The following is a 14,241-nucleotide window of genomic DNA, read 5'->3' as shown; positions in this document are numbered from 1 at the left end:
TTTAAAATGGACGAGTTAGCTTGGTAATTAAAGTCAAGCTTTTTCCAAACAAGATGTTTATCCAAACTCAACCCCTTTTCATCATTTGATGATTTTGAGAAAGTTATACATGTTTTTATCTCATTGCGGCTCAATTACTGTAATGGACTGTATTATGGGTTCAGTGGGGGTTCCCTGTATTGCCTTCAGCTGGCACAGAATGCTGCAGCATGTCTCATAACATACACTAAGAAGTGTTACCATATCTCACCAATACTTGCATCCCTCCATTGGCTTTCAATACAGTTTAGGGTAAATTATAAGGTTCTCTTCTTTACTTTCAAAGCTATTAAATGATTGGCCTGCACCAGCCTTAATGACCCGGTTATTCCATTTACTCCAGCAAGGCCTCTTAGGTCTGCTGATCTGTTTCTTTTGACTACTCGAAAAGCAAGGCTGAAACGGAGAGGAGATCAGGCTTTTTCTGTCCTCGCTCCGAAACTGTGGAATGGTTTAACTCTGAATGTTAGGATGGCCCCCTCACTTCCTGTTTTTAAATCTGATCTTAAAACTTACTTTTATTCCCTGTTTTTTAAATTTGTTTCAGAGTTCTTTGTTTACCCATTGTCCTGATTTTAAAATTCTGTCATTTGTTTTATTTATTTATTGTTATTTAAATTCTTACTTTATTTTGTTAGTCTACCTGGTATATGGTTTGTACAGCACTTTGGGTTCAAATCCTGTTGTTTTTAAAGTGCTTTATAAATAAAAAGATGAAATGAAAATTGCCAAATAGAATTTTAAAGGACCAGTATGGTAATTAATATCACAGGTTTCCTGCAGTTAATCTGAATTGGTGTTTTTTGCATTTCCTTGTATTTTTATAACAAGTCATTTTAAGAGGGCCTCTGAAAATTTAAATGATTATATCGTGAGACTGTGCATGTTAGATTGCTTTCCATTTTAATTGCTTTCTCAAGCCGTCACTCAGATTAGTGCTGCTACTTCATTGATCCAACATAATGGGTTCATAACCTACAACTAGTAATGGTCCATATTTAGTCTTTAGTTCTCTCCATGTCAACACTAGGTTTCTACCTTGTGCTCTACTTTTCCCCTACATCCCAAAGACATGCATAGCAGGGTAATTGGTGATTCTCAATTGACCCCTAAGTACTGTCTTTATTTCTTCCATTGTTCTAGTCTTATTTGAGGTCTGAATTTATTTTTGTTTGTAATTATTTTGAGATTACACCAAACTGAGGATTGTTCTCAAGCAGTATGCTAAATTAATGACACACTTAAAATGCTATACTGTAAGTAAAGTGTAAGTTAGTGTACAGTTATTTTAATAAGTACTAATAGAATGAAATTCTTAAAGGGGAAAGGATAATGAATAAATGCAAAATATCAAATTAAAATAATTAAGCTATTCTCTGGGCATTACAGATATATTTCTAAAATAAAGACAAAAAAATAAAAACAAAGTTTGTTAAATAAAATATGGGATCTCCACAGATATAACATTAGTCAGTTTAATTTGAAATAGAATGAAAATCTAAAATGTGAATGAATGTACAGTATTTTGTAGTATTATTATTTATTTTCCATGTAACTGTTCACATGCCACTATGTAGTACCGTGGTCAAAGTACATTTCTATCACCAGACTTTTTATTTTGTAGTATTACAGTATATTATGCTGTCTTTTTTTATTTTATAATGGTTGCTTTCTTCATGTCATGCTGCCTCCGAGTGAACTCAGAGACTGTGGCACAGTATGTTTCCTCTCAACATCCATGTGCATTTCTAAATACAAAAGCAATGTTAATTGTTTTGCCTTAAAGATTATCTGGTGTCAATGGGTACATTCATTCTCAATCCACCAAATCTCTTTTAGCAAAAGACGATGAAATGTGTTAAGCACCTCTTAATAGAACTAGAAAGCTTTACAGAATCCAGTGATGGAATCCTTTTGTTGCAACAGTAGTAAATTCTGCAGGAGACAATCAACATGTGCTATTATTATAGCAGATTGAGAACAGACTCCCTATATCTTATCCCAACAATAATTGTGAATGACGTTCTTCCAAGATAGGCCCAACAGTTAAGAGACTTCCTGCTTGTATTTGTTAGTTATTTTTCATTCTTCCTTTTCATATACATCTCAGAATTCTAAGTCTTATCATTTTATATTGGACTACTGTAGCTGTAGACCATGCATGCACTCTCTAACAATCATGTTAAGTGTTAAGGAAGCAATGAAATTGCAAATTATAGCATTTTGTATAATGTTATACAGCACTGTGATTGGAATATTTCTCTAGGAGAAAACTAAGAAATGAAGAAAAGCATACAAGGAACTAGATCTGTTAATTTACTCATAAATAAGAGGATATCAGAAACTGTCTAAAGCATCTCAAAACACAAAATTTTGTTCAGGAGATTTTATTGTTGAGCAATTTTTGAAAGCATTTTCTATTAAATATCTATTTTGCATTACTTTTTAGTGCTGTTCTGTGTAGATCTCAGTGAGAATATACAAGTTGTGTTGGCTGATGTGGACCGCCATTTTTTTCCCTCCTGGTCCCCTGACCTTAGTGGTGTGAGCTATTCATGACCATTTTCTTAACATGGTTAAGAAACACAATTAAAGGAAATTCTAATTCAACAATAACCCATCTCCCCAGGGGGTGGTTGCTGACCTGTAGTATATGTACATCTTGTTATTTGTGAATTGTAAATGAGCAAGTTATGTCAAAACTTCTCACAGAAGATTTTGCTCAAAAATATAACTGAGTATGCAGGAACGTACCTGGATACTTGTAAGATCTTATTTTCACAGACTGCAAATGGGTGGGGGTATAATTAGCCCTTCATTCTAGCAAAGGCATTGTTGAAGATAGTACTGTTTTCCACTTACTTCTCAGAGTCTATTGTTATACTTAGGTTTTAATTAACAACTTTTTATTATAATTATGAGTATCTTTTAGATGGGAATGTGCATTTGAATAGACATGTTTGAGAATACATGCTGTGAGAACAATATAATGCCAAAAATGTTTAATGAGAGCCATTCTCTGGATAGACAGAGAAGATGGAAAATGTCATTGTGGTGTGTATGAAAAACAGTTAATGGTAACATGTTCTGAAGACCATGAATGGTCAAAAATTAATTTCTTTTCTTACTTTCTTGCCACAACTTCTGTTTCCCAGTGCTATTTCTTCATCACTCTACTAAGAGAAGTCTCTCTTTGTTGTGTTGTTTGTTACACATTCAACTTTAGAAACACTAAAATAAACCCTAAGGCCGTTAGTAATAGAGTGTCTCTGTCACAGGTGTTGCTGGTGAGCAGTAGTCGACATCCAGACCAGTGGATTGTACCAGGAGGGGGTATGGAACCAGAGGAGGAGCCCGGTGGTGCAGCAGTCCGTGAGGTGTATGAAGAGGTAATTGGTAAATTTATGTTTAGTGTTTTGTTTAATACCAGTATTTCATAAATCTGTATTTTATTTTTTTATTTATTTATTTAGGCCAGTGGATGAACATTATTTTTCTGCAGGATGCCATTGGCATTAATGCTGCTGATGTTGCGTTTCCTTGTGTCTCCATAAGCTTACTCTAAAAGAACACGTGTATGAAGTTAATATAGAATGACAAAAACACATATCCCCAAGGGCTTTTACATTGGCTTTTTTATTAAAAGGAGTCCAGTGGTCAACTAATTTAGACAAATAACTTCCACTGATGACTTTCCAAAAAACAATTGCCGTTATTGAATGTCTCAACAGCAATGATGGAAAGTTAAACTTTCTTCTGATTGCATTTTTAGTACTTTTCCAGGCTAGACAACAAGTACCATAGTTATAAAAGATTTATCAAATAACATGAAATGAAGCAAGGCAAAATAAATTCGTAAATTACATGAAATATTGTAAATATACATTCAGTCTTTGATGGTAGTACTGAAATGAGAAGCGTTTAATTTTAAACATAGTCACATGAAATATGCATAATTATTTCTATAGAACATTATATCCATCTTATATTTAGCAAAGGTTCATGTATGAGCAATTCAAATACCCATATTTTATTAATTTAGGTTGGAAAAACATGTTAAGCTTTTATTTAGCAATTTTCGTGTGTACACACCATAACTAGGTTACAATTAAGGTTGTTAACTGTAGCTCCTCTTCTTGCACTTTAAAATGTTCTGTAGGAGACAAAGATCATACTACAGTGCCTAAACAAATTTTACATAGTTTCAAGTAATTTTAAATAATTAAGTAGTTGAAAATGAATAATGAAAGACAATAAGGAGGCAAATGCTTTCATTTTGTTAATGTAATTAACCCACCCACATGATTCAATTTAATATGTATCTTCACTATTGCAGTGAATATTTTTTGCTAATACATATCTATTTATCAGATTCAAATCTGTACAAATGTTTCTGCTAAGTTTGCTTTTAAATTGTCTGTGAAAGTACTTTATTAAGTCTATAAATCTATAAGTTATAGATGGGGTTTTTAAATAGCGGACTTCAGAAAGAAAAACTAAACAAAAGAGCATTTGTACAGATTTTAAAAACCAGAGAACCTAATGGTTTCTCTCTTGGACTTTGGCTTGTTTATGGGATGAAAATCACCAGTTAAAATCACGTTGATTGGACTGATTAACAAAAAATAATGACTTAATACAAGAATGAGATGGAAGAATTTAATAAAGTGGTATTGTGATAACATCTTGACCATGAATGTTAGGGCAAAATAATTCATTAAGGAAGTTGGAAGTAACTCCTTATGCCTTCCACTGTATGTTGGCATTGATGGACTGTCCTTGGCTTACCGATATCAGATACCGCCTTGATTTGTTCTCACTGTATTGACATAAAAAAACATCCTGACTGTGGCAACACCATGTGATATGGTAACACAGCCGCAAGTTTGGTCATACAAAAGGATTTTACACCAGCTTAAAAAAATTGACTTGGCATCAGTTGTAGATGTCTATTGCGTCACCACTTGCAAGAAAGTCTATGCAATACTGCAGGATTTCTGATATTCTAGCACAAATTGTACTCTATTTTAGCAGCCTTAATGAAATTACAGCACCATAATTGAGACCAACAAACTTTAAAACACTTTAACCCCTGAGTGGTACTTGTTAAAAAGAGCTAAAGCACCACAATTTGACCTCTGTTCATTCATAATTTTGCACTACACACTGAGCATTGTTTTTCATATTGTATATTATATTGTTTGTTCTTCAGGCTGGTAATTTAAATTGATATGTTGTATAACTACATTTTTTTTTTAAATTTGATACTGAACTAACATGTTCAAATGAGAATTCCAATGTAGTGGTAACATGTAAGGCATTTAAAGCTTTACCTAAAGGTCTGAAAAGGTTATTGTTATATGGACTGTCTTAATTTTATTTTATTAAAGTTCCAGGTCTGAAAATGTTAGCTTATGCAGGGGTGTCATCAATATAATGACAGTAACATCTGTTAAAGAATATTCAGTGCTTGTCTAACATAAATGTGCCATGGGAAATATTGCTCCCATTTCTCCATTTTTTTTATTTTTGAAGATCATTTTCTTTTCAGCTGTAATGACTCTGGATTTTAAGCAATATTTATGCACTCTTTTTACACTGAATGGTTTCAAGGTGTGAAATCATTTGCTTGGGAGGAAAAATTACATTTGAAAGGAACAGGGTGCAGATTGCCAAACAGTAAAGAAATATCCCGTTGTATGTAGGATATAGGCCTACCAGAGTGGAAATAAGAGGCTCCACCATGGCATGGTAGACACTGTACACATGCTAGGAAAGAGGCATGAAGGCATAAAAGAGAGGCAGGTGCTGGGGTTGTCTGATCCTCTTTATACAGTGAGCGATGTCACAGAGGGTAGCACATGATTACGGGATAGGAAAATTGGTACTATATTGCCTTTTTAAAATTGAGTCTCTGGAAGATTAACTCTTTCAGGGATGTTTTTTTTTTTCTTCTTCATTTTCTCATGAGTCTGAATATTTTCCCCAAAAACTCAGTTTTCTAAAAAGCATACAAAGCAAACACTATATGCATTTAACAAACATTAGCTTTCGAAGATCGGCTGTAACACTGCTTACATACTACATTCCTGTTTGTCTAACCATTTATATTTTTAAAGGCACTATCTGGAAAAGAAACAGCTACCTGCTTTTCTTTTTTGATTTACAGATCACTTGCATCAAAATCAGAGTTTGGTAAGTCAGTCTGATTCAGCAATAATATGCAAAAAGCAAAAAAATGAATGATGCCCAGAGAGTATTTTGCTTTGCACATTCGCTTTGCTCTTTTGTTTGATGTCAATGCCATTCTAGACGTTGTTTACTCTACGCTCCTCACACACACAGGGATTCGATGTCAAGTCAATGAGTCTAAAAGTCCTCCTAGCAAAGAGGGTCTACCCATAACGTGATGGTGAGTTTTGTCGACGTCTACAGCTAATTATTACCCTCTGCCCCTGGATGTCAAATAAAGTTAACATCCAACCTCAACCTCAAAAAAAGTATTTAATATGTTTCTCCTTTGCATCATTCTGGTTGCAAAGACGCACAGTAACGGAACACTGTCCCGTTTGTTATAAATCGTAGTGACACCAGCAGTAACCACCAGGGCACACTACCGGACAAATGCAGAACTTTACAAGGTTGTGACATATTTAATGGAGGACGCTGGGGAATCCCTGCCATGCTGGGAGTCCCCCAAAGGATTAGAAGGATATATAGGTCCCCCATTCAATGTGTATGACTCTTCTAGGATACTGGAGATGGGAAAACTATTGGTTTTCTATAATGGATAAAAAATAGAGGTACATATGCACTTGAGACTACTGGAATGAGCTATTAGCTAGCCAGAAGTGATTCTGTACTTAAAAATGGTTCCTGGTCAGGGCCTAAGGGTCAAGTTGTCACTCTACAAGTGAGCATGGAGTTGGAAGGTGAGATACTTTGGAAACCTTATTTGGTAGGAGGAAGAAAAGCTAGGACACGGTGAAGTATTCTAGTTGAAAGTGAGCAGGGAGTGCTTATTAGAGTATTTGCTTGTACACTCCACGACTATGTGTACAGGTAGGCCATTTAGGGGTATTGGGTCTTTTTGTTACTTTGTATTATTATTCAGGTTGTTTTAAACTTCCCTTATAATAAAAGCCTTGAATATTGTATACATTTCACCTATTTTGTTCATGCTTGGTTCCTGGGATCATTTGTTTATACTCCTCACTAACTCCTCACAAAGTCTCTCTCCCCCAAACAAAACAAAAGTGTGTATGTATGCATGTATATGTGTGTATACATACATACATACATATATACACTGTCATACGAAAAAGGTTGTAAACCCCTCTTACTACTTTGCATTTTTGTTTATCATTGGCTGAGTTTTCAAAGTAGCAATTTCTTTTAATATATGACATGCCTTATGGAAACAGATAGTATTTCAGCAGTGACATTAAGTTTATTGGATTAACAGAAAATATGCAATATGCATCATAACAAAATTAGACAGGTGTATAAATTTGGGCACCCCAACGGAGATATTACATCAATACTTAGTTGAGCCTTGTTTTGCAAATATAACAGCCTTTAGATGCCTCCTATAGCCTTTGAGTTTCTGGATTCTGGATGGAGGTATTGTTGACCATTCTTCCATACAAAATCTTTCCAGTTCAGTTAAATTTGATGGCTGCCGAGCATGGACAGCCTGCTTCAAATCATGCCTGGATATTATGAACTATCGTATCTGTTCAAGTTCTATTTAAATTTTAAATAGAAGGAATTTTTATTTAGTCGACAGAATATTATTCCGGAATAAATCAACTCAAACCTTAAATAACTTATAATATTTTGCTCTCCATAAAAATATATCCTGTCAAAATTACACAAATTCAAATATAAACATGGTGCATAACAAAACCTGGAAATATAAATAAAATTTGTTCTTTTCATCAATAACAAATCAAATCATTCAGTTGTCTTTGCTCTTATGTCATTTTCTAAGAGCTGGACGCCTGTCATCTTTTTTTGGCAACAAGTTCGTTTCTGTTTGGTGTGAGGTTCTGCGTTGTGGAGATTGTCAGGATGGACTGCAGGTGCTCATCAGTGAGGCGACTCCTGTGTGCTGTTTTGTTAGTCTTCATCACTGAGAAGAGCTTCTCACACAGATATGTGCTACCAAACATGCACAAGGTTTGAACCGCATGTAGACGGAGCTGGAGCATTTTTGCAGGAATGGAGTGAATAAACTGTGCGGGCCGTGCAGTATCGTACTTTGCCTTCAGTGTGCCATTACACTGCAGCTCAATCACCTCCATCTGAATCTGCACAGGTGCAGTTTCCACATCGACGGCAAATGGCTTGCGAAACAACTCAAAATTCTTTTTTTGTTCTTCAAAGTCACCAAAGCGCAGTGCGCTCAGTTTATCAGCAAAATGCGTATTTGGGAAAACCGCAGCCGACTTGGTTCAACATTACTTGGCAACAGGGAAAGTGGGGCAAGTTGCACTGGTGCATTTGTGTCTCCCATAAAAATAGCTTCACTTGAAATCACTTTGATTTTGCACGGGTAAAAACGTCTGCTGAAGTGTCAGATTCTTCTTTAACTCTTCTGCTTTCTGTATCTTGTGCATTGCATTCAGGTCTTTCAGGTTATCTTGATGTTTTGTCTCATAGTGCCATCTTAGATTAAATTCTGTAATTACAGCCACATTAGCTCCACAAATGAGACACACGGGTTTACCGGCAATGTCAGTAAACATATACTCAGCCTCCCATCGGTTTTTAAAGGCTCTATGTTCAGAATCAACTTTTCTCTTTGGCATCGTGTGGGCTAGCTTTGCAATAACTTGCAGCATCATAAGCTAGACTTGATTAACGTGGTAAGTGTTTGGCAAGGCAGCTGAAGCGCTGCATTATGGGATCTGTAGTTTATTGTGTTACCAGCGCTTCATATCCCCGGGCCATTAATAACAATAATATATAAAATGATCTCGCCTGCGGGCCTTGAGTTTGACACATATGGACTAAATAGAACTTGAAAAGATATATTTTTTCAAATGTGATCGCGCAATTCAGATCGAATTGACATGCACTACAGTACATCGAGCCCGCGTGCTATTGTGGTTTTGCCTGCGTGCCTCAATAAGTTACCCTCCCCTCGCTCTTACTTTTTTACCGTTCATCTAATGAATACACTGAGTATGGCTTTACTAAAACAATCATTGATCGCGAATAAAGTATCCATTATTCATAAAGCTTCAATTGGTGATCTGTCTTTCCGCTTAACCGCATATTTTTTTCATATGTCTCAAACCAAGGGGATGCGAGGCTAAAATGAATCGGGAAGCGCACGTACATACTCGGTACATCTGCTCGAATCAACTGACGCCGGCGCTTAGAGGCGAAGCCTCTACTATTAGCCACGGCGTGTGGTTTGTCTATTTGAGCGTAGCAGTGTAATTTGGTTTTGTTCAGCCTTTTGGAACTGTTGCTTTTTGTCTGCGACTGTGTCAGTTCACGTGAGCCGCTGAATATGGTTTTATATGTCACTCGCTCGCTTCTAATTGTTTCGCTGCCTTCTTAATTATATAACGTTATCTTAATGTTATATATAATGTTTTCTTCAGCGGTTTTTGGAGCTCTTCCTGGTTTTCTACGTACTGCGTCATTTATGTGGGAGGTGTGATGTTGTCACACGAAACTCTGCCCCCTACGGCTTTCGAGCTCTAGTTATGACCATTATGCGTAGAATTTCGAAATGAAACCTGCCCAACTTTTGTAAGGAAGCTGTAAGGAATGAACCTGCCAAATTTCAGCCTTCTACCTACACGGCAAATTGGAGAGTCAGTCAGTCAGTCAGTGCTTTGCCTTTTATTAGTATAGATGAATGACCTCCAAAGAGCGCTGAGACTTTTGATCACGTGAACGTGTCTGCAAAAAGTGGCGTCTCCTGCCCTACAAAACTTGAGCAGCCGGCGCGCGTGCATAGCTGTGCTGGCCTTTGAGACGCTGACTGCGCTTCTGCCTTAAGTCAAAGTGAGCACTTTTAATTTTTTTCTTCCTCCCCCTGAGCTATAGCCCAGACAAGTGCAAACACGGGATCCCTATTCTACACCGCGGAAAACTAATATTAAGGCGCTTCGCACTTTCTTTTACACGTATACGATTATGAGGTCGTCGGGTCGGATTATGAACACACGCACAGGAGTGGAGGACCAACAGTGCCAACACAGCCGATTAATGGCACGGACGTCTCGCCAGTCTACACAAGAACCACTGTGACTGTCCCTAAAAGGCGCTCATATCGTCAGCGAAGACGTCTCTCTACACTATATAAAAGAAAAAGGCAACTTTCCTTTCTTTACACCTTTTTTCTCTTAACACTGCAGAGGACACAAAACTAATTTTCTTTAATTGCTGGTAATGCTGGTAAGGCACATTACCAGAGGCATAAATTTGAACGTTCACATAGAAAATGTAATTTCTATACCACAGCCGTCGTGTAGCGCCTTTCAAAAGGGATCTACTACCGAGAGATGATCCATATACATTTTAGCTGCTGTTAGTACTACTTACCTGTTCTGTTACACCGTCTTTAAAATGTAGTTTACCCGAAACCACTCCAGTAGTGCTCATTGTAGCTTTACTTCTTAAAACGTTAATGTGTTACTGTTTAATAACTTACAGACTATATTTTATTATTTTTCCCTTGCACTCAGTGACCAAAGCTATACACACACATATAGACACATACATATATATACACATATATATACCTGTGTGTATGTTTGTATGTATGTGTGTGTGTATATATGATGTACATAGGTAGGTGTATGTGTGTATATATATATATATATATATATATATATAGATATAGATAGATAGATAGACTCAAACCGATTATGACAGCAGCAATCCAAGCTGTGAGAAAACAGTAAAAAGGAGGCGTGTGAGACGTTGTGGTACATTTTCTGATGCAGCTAGACGAAAACAACTTTGTGACGCTGCCGCCAAATGCACAAAACAATTACTTTGACAATCATGTTACGTTATTTTCAAAATGTTTCCTTTTCTTTTTCTTCTTTAACACACTACTTCTCCACTGCGAAGCGCGGGTATTTTGCTAGTGTATATATACGGGGGCGATTTCGCTGCTCGCACAGTGTGGTGTCACTTGGGCAGCTCCCAGTGGGAAGCGATTTCACTGCCTGCTTACCAAACAACGGCTGCACCGTTCATTATCACTGGGCGTCTGGTGATGCTGCAAGCGGTGACCCAGTTGTGGGGGGCGATTTCGCTGCTCTCGCAGTGTAGTGTCCTATCGGGTGGCTCCCGGCGGCAAGCGATTTCACTGCCCGCCCACCTCACATGGCTGCCCCATTCAATCTTGGTGGGCGGCTGGTGATTCTGCAAGCAGTGACCTGGTTGTGGCAGAACGGAGGCCATTGAGGGTGAACGGGGCGGCGGGGGGCAGCATTGTATTTTGCCTCGGGTGGCTGCCTGTTGAATGGAGGTGGTGGTGGGCTATTCACTACACGCCTTTCGCTGCACCGTGTTCGTTCTCAGTGGCAGACGCTGCTGCAGGCATCATACTGTAGTGGAGGTGACTATGAGGTGGGCTGGTGATGAACCACCCCTCACCACCCCCATTCATTCACAATAGCAAGCCTGTTTGTACTGTTATCCACATAGCGGGAAGTTGTTTCTTGTCAGTACATCAGATCTGTTAATGATGGGTGCCTTCCTGCTGTGATAGCATGCACAGTGCTGTGCAGAACAGCTCATCTTAACCTTTTGTCTTCACCCTTCAAGAATGTCTCTGAAACACAAATCTGATGCAAGTAAAGAAGAGAAAAACCATCACCATTGAAAATAAAGCAGAAATAATAAAAAGGTCAGAGAGAGAGGTGAAACTCCATCATTCATTGGCAGAGCACTTAGTTACAGTCGGTCAACTATAGCATTTATTAATATAATGTACCTGTTCCGACTTAAATACATATTCAACTTAAGCACAAACCAACAGTCTCTCTCTCTCTTGTACGTAACCCAGCGACTGCCTGTATATATCTCATTTTCAAATCTCTTTCCCAGTAGATCAAAATGTTTCATGAACACTAATTCTTTAGTTTCTTTTAAGCAGAAAAACAATTGGAACAAGCATTTTTGCCTGGTTTTGTTTGTTTGTTTGTTTGTTTGTTTGTTTTTTAAATATCTTTAGCATCATATTTTGAATTGTCGCTTTTCACATTTACTGCCTTTCAATTCTCTGGTACTACTATTCTGAACCTTGAAATCAGAACCATTTAGAGTAAACCTATAGCTGCTAGCTGTACGTTTTGGCAGGAGAACTAAAACTGCCAATGTGGAGTGCTTTACAAGACTGAAAAAATAGCCAGAAGGTTTCTGTAACACACTAACCTGAGGGAGTAGTTTAATCTGTCACCCAGTCTCTAGTCAGGTTGCATTCTTGTGATAGTGTTAACAAGCATGGACATATTTGGAAAGGTAAAGAGCAAATCATATGAAAGACTTAATTTCCCAAATGTTTTTAAACATTTATTTCCACCCCCTTTTATCACCATTTAGCCACAGAAATGTATTGTAATATACACTAAATATGAACTGTTTAAAGTACAGTTTCAGACCTACTAAATGGCAACATTTAATATATGGCTTATTTCTGGTTTTGTTGGTTATTAAGTTTTTTCATGGTGATGTGTTTTTTTCTGTTACTTTAAAAGTAATGACAAACAAAACAGTAAAGTAAAACAGAAGTTAGCAGCTGAACCAAAAATACAGTAAATATCTTTCAGAGTACAGTAAATTATCTATCAGAGGGGACTGGGCGGTCTCTTGGTCTGGAACCCCTACAGATTTTATTTTTTTTCTCCAGCTTTGGAGTTTTTTTTTTTTTTGTTGTTTTTTTTTGTTTTTTCTGTCCACCCTGGCCATCGGACCTTACTCTTATTCTATGTTAATTAATGTTGACTTATGTTTATTTTTTATTGTGTCTTCTATTTTTCTATTCATTTTGTAAAGCACTTTGAGCTACATTTTTTTGTATGAATATGTGCTATATAAATAAATGTTGATTGATTGATCTTTTTTGAGTTTTAACTATAAAACATGGAGACACTATGTTAAAGATGACACTGAATAGAATAATATCTTTAGTCAAGCCGGCCACTTTTGCTTTAGATACTAGTATGTATGTGAATACTCCTTATATTAGATAAATGGATTGGTACTTTAATGATCCCATGTGAAAATTGCAATATTATACCAGCCCCTTCATATTAACAGCAATCAGCTATACACAAGCACTGCATTATATAATAAATATATATGCTCATAGTATGCTGATATTTAAAAACACTGTCTAACAAGAGTTTAATAAAATCTGAAGGCAGATTGCATGCAGTACTTTTATTCAATACTCTTATATACAGAGTTGGGGTGGGGGGCCAGAGAGAGTAGGGATCCTGTAAATTTTCACGGAGTTGATTAGATACTCACCGGTATGCTAATAAAAGGTGCTGATATGATGAAATCTCAAATCATCACAATTCAGTTGCAGTCAATCAGAGATAAGGGAGGATGTCCACAGGTTGACCACAGTATATAATACTGAAAATGTGTGGCATTCTTCATGATGGCCAGCAGCAGTTTTAAAACATTCCCGTCCACACTAATGTTTTAGGGTGGATTTCTAAAAATTTGTCAGCCTAACTCTAATATAGCAAAACGAAGTAAATCTTGACTATTGGGCATGCATGGTTTATTAGCTAAGAGTGCTGATTGTGTAAAGGGTAAATCCAAAGTAAATCAAAATGCTAAAAGACTGGGGTTGGTGGACAAAATTGACTTGTTTATGTGGACAGACCGTGAACTGTTTTTAAAGTTTAAAAATAAGTGAGTAATAAGGCCTTCAGAAGTCTTGGAAATCACAAACAGGAAGTCATACCAAAATAAATAATAAGGCACTGTATCCATTGGCTGATAAAGAGAAGTTAGGAAAGCAGTGTCCTCACAATAAAGAGAAGAACGCAGAAGGATTGCCAGAATAAACTGAAAACAGTGCTTGATCACATGACAATCATACATCAACATTTCTGAAAAGCTTGGCTTTCTCAGTTCTCATTGCTATGCGAGATTTAGTGTATTCAAATATACATCTTTTGGAGAATGTTTTAATAAATTTTTGGTTGT

At 36.8% G+C, this 14,241-nt stretch overlaps 1 protein-coding gene across 2 annotated transcripts in view; it reads left to right on the top strand.

Annotated features, from left to right (window-relative positions):
• nudt4a (nudix (nucleoside diphosphate linked moiety X)-type motif 4a) overlaps positions 1-14,241 on the top strand; it is a 72,104-nt gene that overhangs the window by 49,125 nt on the left and 8,738 nt on the right. For both annotated transcript variants that reach the window (XM_039761540.1, XM_039761541.1), the window contains exon 2: positions 3,318-3,428. In XM_039761540.1, coding sequence (XP_039617474.1) covers positions 3,318-3,428 — 111 coding nt within the window. The remainder of the gene's footprint in view (positions 1-3,317; positions 3,429-14,241) is intronic.

This window comes from Polypterus senegalus, chromosome 8, assembly GCF_016835505.1.
Source record: "Polypterus senegalus isolate Bchr_013 chromosome 8, ASM1683550v1, whole genome shotgun sequence".
Classification (NCBI taxonomy): domain Eukaryota; kingdom Metazoa; phylum Chordata; class Cladistia; order Polypteriformes; family Polypteridae; genus Polypterus; species Polypterus senegalus.
Note: the sequence above shows the minus strand (reverse complement) of the source record. Positions and strands in the feature narration are given on the sequence as shown.